We start from the raw sequence: 5300 nt of genomic DNA on the forward strand, positions 1-5300 counted from the left end.
CGTTTACAAACATGTTTCATTACATTTAAAAAAATTGATCATGAAATGTAAACAATGTTTTGCACAATTTAGAACAATGTTCATAATGTATAATTTTTTCCATTAAAAAAATGTTGCAGCACATCACTAAATATTCACAACATTTAAAAAAATGTTCAAACAAGTGTTTAAACATGTTAAGCGTGTATTAAAAAAGTGCTCAATGTACAGTTTGCAAATATCCAGCACGCATTTGCAAATCATATTCACCATGTATTTAGAAAATGTAACGTGTATCTGGAAAATCTTCAACCTATATGAAAAAATGTTCAAAATGTATTTAAATAAAAGTAGACAAGTATTTTTTAAATAAGAATGAAAAAACCCCTAGAAACAACACTGATGAAAACCAATAGAGAAATCACATAGGAAAATAGATAAAGTAAAACTCAGAAAAAAAAATGGCATGGAAAGTTCTAAAACCGCTATATTGGCCCATCCCACTAGGGCAAGCGCGGAAGGGGAGACATGAGACATGAGACAAAACCCAAACCCTATTCGGCACTCCACACACCGGTTACAGTGCAAACTGCAAACTGGTGGACAACCCCTCCTCCACCTGGGCTCAACCCATTTTCCCTTCTTCGACCGCAAATGACGCTGTTTCAAGTTACCCAGCCAGTTTTGTGAAGTTTCTAGAAGCCTCCGACTCATTTCGGGAAGCTTCTAGAAGCTTATGACCATTTTTTTCTTTCTTTTTTCAGGTTTTCTGGATGGTTTTATTCAGTTTTTTATTCTATTTTCCTTTTCCTTTTATTCTCTTATATTTATTTATTTATATGAATGCCCAAACTTTTTCAAGTCCGTGATTTTGTTTAAATATGTGAAAGTTTTTCAAATTTCTAAAAAAATCTGAATCATCGAACTTTTTCAAATGCATGAATATATTCAAATCCACGTACTTTTTTCTTCCAAATTTACATTTTTTTCAAAATTGTAGAACTCTGTTTTCAAAGTAGATGGACTTTTTCAAACATGTGAACTTTTTGTAAAATTGATGAAATTGTTCAAATTCGCAAACTTTTTTCGAATTCGTGATTTTTTTAAAAAATTTATCTTTTTTTCATTTCTTAAACTTGATTTTTCTAAACCGCATTTTCTCAAAAAGTCACCGGTCAACCATGACTAGCGAACCGGGGAAACCGGCTCGTCCCTGAGCGAGCGAACGCCTCCTTTTCGGGCTGGCCCATGATAGTGGGATGCGTGAGAGATGGAAGACCCAAACGGCCTTCCCCATCAGAGTCCTGATGTCCGGGCCTTTATCTACTGTACTCTGCCCAGCAAGCCGTTTATTAGCCGAGCACGTACTCCCCCGTTCCGTAGGCCCATACCCACAGAAGCGCAAAACCATACTCCTTTGACAAATCACAGGCACGGCACGCTGCACCCCGCCAGCTGCTGTCGGCCATGGCTCGCGTAGCCTCGAGCACGCGCCCCAACAGAGCCCCATTTACTCTCTCCATCTCCATGGCAGCAATGGCAGGAGCCGCATTTACTCCCTCCCTCATCCACCCACCAACCACCCCAAAACCCTCTCCCCTTCGCTCCCCCCTTTGCTATATACGACGCTCCTCTTCTCCCACACTGCGCACCCTGCTTTCTGCCTAGCTCCGTCTTGCATGCCACACACCTAGGCACCTACTAACCACCTAGCCAAGCTTGGAACTCCACGTCGGTCCAATGGCGGCCTCCTCCACGCCCACGGCGACGGTGCTCCTCCTGGTGCTCCTCGCGTGCGGCGGCGCCACGGCGCAGGTGTTCCCGCGGCCGCTGTTCCCGCGCGCGCCGTGGAACTTCACGTTCCCGAACGGGCCCGGCGACGCGGCAGGGGCCAGCGGCGCCGGCACCGGCGCGACGGGCGGCGGCGGCGGCGGGCCGTCGGTGCCGGCCATGTTCGTGTTCGGCGACTCGCTGACGGACAACGGCAACAACAACGACCTCACGTCGCTGGCCAAGGCCAACTACCTGCCCTACGGCATCGACTTCGCCGGCGGGCCCACCGGCCGCTTCTCCAACGGCTACACCATGGTCGACGCCATAGGTACGTCCGTGCGCTGCTCCACGCATGCATGCTCTCATGGCCATTTTCCTCTCCTACTAGCTACTAGGAGTACTTCTTGAGTTCTTCAGCAAGTTTTAGTGTTCTCATCAGAAAAAAACTAGTCATAAAATTGCCGCCGGTAGCATACGATGCGTTATTTTCACGTATAAATCGAGCCATTTTGTTGCCTGCAGAAATAGCAAATCAGCTGGCGAAGTGGTATAGTGCCTCTTTTGAGTAGAAATTGCTAATTTTAGTACATCCTAGAATGAGCTACTCATATTGAGAATAATGCAATGAGGCTAGAGCGTCAGGAAACCCGTGATCCAGCGCATGGTGCACCACACCGCACGGCTGTTTTTCTGTCATTCTCATAGTCATTTCCATGTTGGACTTGTTTCCAGAAAGGGAATATACATGGCCCTTTGATGTGTTTTAGTCTTTTTATATGCACAAACACATGGAGTGGGCTTAGTCTATCTGTTCCTAGAAGAATGTTTCACAAATCACAAGGAAGTCGTTATCACTAGCTTAGAAGAATGTTTCACAAATCACAAGGAGTATCTATGCAAGCACTACTGGTTTCCTCAGTTAATTAAAGATTCTAGCTGGTTTGATGGAGTTGGATATGCATGCATATGCAGGTACATTCCTCAGGGTTTCTATATCTACATGTACTCAGTCCATAATTATTGACTGGCTAGAATTTCATTGTGTAAAATGTTAGGCTAGGTTGCTTCTCCTTTTCTTACCCCTTGAAGAAGCAATGCAATTATTGTTTTTCCGTTTTTCATATATGCAAGTGTGAGTTCCACACTGAAAGCCTACATGCATGTACTACTCCAATGGAAATCCACACTCGAGTACTACTGTTTAGGGAAATCCAAGCAAATCATGCAACGCATAGTGCATGCATGGTCCTTGCAAACAAAATCTAAAATGATTAGTTCAGCTGTAATCTCAGTACATAAGCACTGAGATCCCACTAGCATGGTAGCATAGCTTGAAGCCCAGTACCAGCACTGACTGTAATAACTACTGACCCGCCTCCTCCATGTGCTCATTCAAGGAAGAGAGAAGAGTGAAAAGAGAGTGAGACACTCCACACCAGTACTGCTAGTAATAGTGTAGCACAGCGGTACTCGATTTCCTCCGGGATCATAATGCCGTCCCATTGATTCAACACATACAGTGCACATGACGCGATGAATTCGGCCAGTCAAAACCTGTACCACTACCACTATGGTGGCGTCGTCAATGTTTCCATGTGACCCTGGCCAGGCTATGGACATGACGCCATGTATAGTACTACTACGGTGGTAATTAAATACTCCGCCAAAAATTCACCACAAAACTAACCAGGGGCTGCCACTGTAACAAATCTTAGTTACTGTACAGTACAAACATGATTAGTTACCGCAAACAATGGACAACTTGGCGGAACGTACGTACCGTGGATTATACGAGCAGTTAATTAACTCTGGACGTGTTTGTGCATGCATGCAGCTGAGCTTCTGGGGCTGCCCCTGCTGCCGTCGAACAACGAGGCCTCCAACGCCGACAGTGACGCCGGCGCGCTGCATGGCGTGAACTACGCCTCCGCCGCCGCCGGGATCCTGGACAACACGGGCCAGAACTTCGTGGGGCGCATCCCGTTCAACCAGCAGATCAAGAACTTCCAGACGACGCTGAACCAGATCAAGGGGAAGATCGGCGCGAGCAAGCTGGCCTCCTCGCTGGGCCGCAGCATCTTCTACGTGGGCATGGGCAGCAACGACTACCTCAACAACTACCTCATGCCCAACTACAACACCCGCAACGAGTACAACGGCGACCAGTACTCCACCCTCCTCGTGCAGCACTACACCAAGCAGCTCACCGTAAGCCATGATTCTTCTAAGTAATTAGTATAAGTTGCATCGTCTCTGAAGACAACAGACTAATGGACATGCATGCATGGACGAACGCAGAGCCTGTACAACCTGGGGGCCCGGAGGTTCGTGATCGCGGGGGTGGGGTCGATGGCGTGCATCCCCAACATGCGGGCGCGGAACCCGACCAACATGTGCTCGCCGGACGTGGACGAGCTCATCGCGCCCTTCAACAGCAAGGTGAAGGGCATGGTGGACACCCTGAACGCCAACCTCCCGCGGGCGAAGCTCATCTACATCGACAACTTCGAGATGATCTCCGAGGTGCTGCGGAGCCCCTGGAACTACGGCTTCAGCGTGGTGGACCGCGGGTGCTGCGGGATCGGGCGCAACCGCGGGGTCATCACCTGCCTGCCCTTCCTCCGCCCCTGCCCCAACCGCAACACCTACATCTTCTGGGACGCCTTCCACCCCACCGAGAGGGTCAACGTGCTCCTCGGCAAGGCCGCCTACTCCGGCGGCACCGACCTCGCCTACCCCATGAACATCCAGCAGCTCGCCGCGTGGCAGCCGTAGTAGCTAGGAGTACTAGCTAGCTAGCTACGTGACAGTGTTCTTCTGTGAGTTAATTCCCAGATTAGGTCTGGAGTACCGTGTGCTCAGTTCAGTGTGTCTGTTTTTGATCGATCAGTCATATGAGTGTGTAGTGTAAGGATCGTTCAATGGTGCTGTGGCTGTCGTCGTTCTAATGATAAATTAAGTAATTATATTAGTAATTACGAGCACCTCTAGTGCCACGGTGTTTGATTGAGATATTTTTTATCTTCTTTGCAACTGTTCTTATGCGTAATGCACAGGCTAAAGCCAGTGATGGCCAGTACCGCGTACAGACGTACTGCAAGACAAACGCAATGCTGAATTGCTGATGCATTCATCTGCCGTAGCTAGCTCGTGGCCGCGCGGGGGATACGGAATTACGGAGCCGACGCGCGTGCATGGCTTGATTTATATCGCTACAGGAAACGGCGCAGAGCTTTTAATCACTGCCGCCGTGTCTACAGTACGTAGCTCCGCGGCATCGTCCGGTGAATTTGCTACGGTGCTTGGGTTTTTCTATTTGATCTCTGCGGAGGCCACGGGCGGTGCTGTGGTTCTCTTGGAACTTGGTGGAACGGGAGCCTGGCCAGCTGGACAACTAACGAGGAAATGCTACAAATTCATTTATTTGTAGTAAGAAAGAATTAATAGGGAAATGAGACATAAATATCAAAAGCAGCCCCCGTAGCTCAGTTGGTTAGAGCGTTGGTCTTATGAGCCGAAGGTCGCGGGTTTGAGCCCCGCCGGGAGCA

At 48.3% G+C, this 5300-nt stretch overlaps 1 protein-coding gene and 1 non-coding gene across 2 annotated transcripts; both read left to right on the plus strand.

Moving 5' to 3' along the window:
* The first annotated feature begins 1594 nt into the window (after positions 1–1594).
* Positions 1595–4764, plus strand: LOC123056366 (GDSL esterase/lipase At1g71691). The gene is made up of 3 exons (XM_044479912.1): positions 1595–2080; positions 3587–3960; positions 4051–4764. Exons 1-3 carry the CDS (start codon positions 1720–1722, stop codon positions 4525–4527), a joined length of 1212 nt encoding a protein of 403 aa, XP_044335847.1. The 5' UTR covers positions 1595–1719; the 3' UTR covers positions 4528–4764.
* A 462-nt stretch (positions 4765–5226) lies between these two features.
* On the plus strand, positions 5227–5300 carry TRNAI-UAU (transfer RNA isoleucine (anticodon UAU)). The gene has a single exon. It is a non-coding gene; the product is annotated as a tRNA-Ile (tRNA).

Source organism: Triticum aestivum, chromosome 1A (assembly GCF_018294505.1).
Source record: "Triticum aestivum cultivar Chinese Spring chromosome 1A, IWGSC CS RefSeq v2.1, whole genome shotgun sequence".
Lineage (NCBI taxonomy): Eukaryota > Viridiplantae > Streptophyta > Magnoliopsida > Poales > Poaceae > Triticum > Triticum aestivum.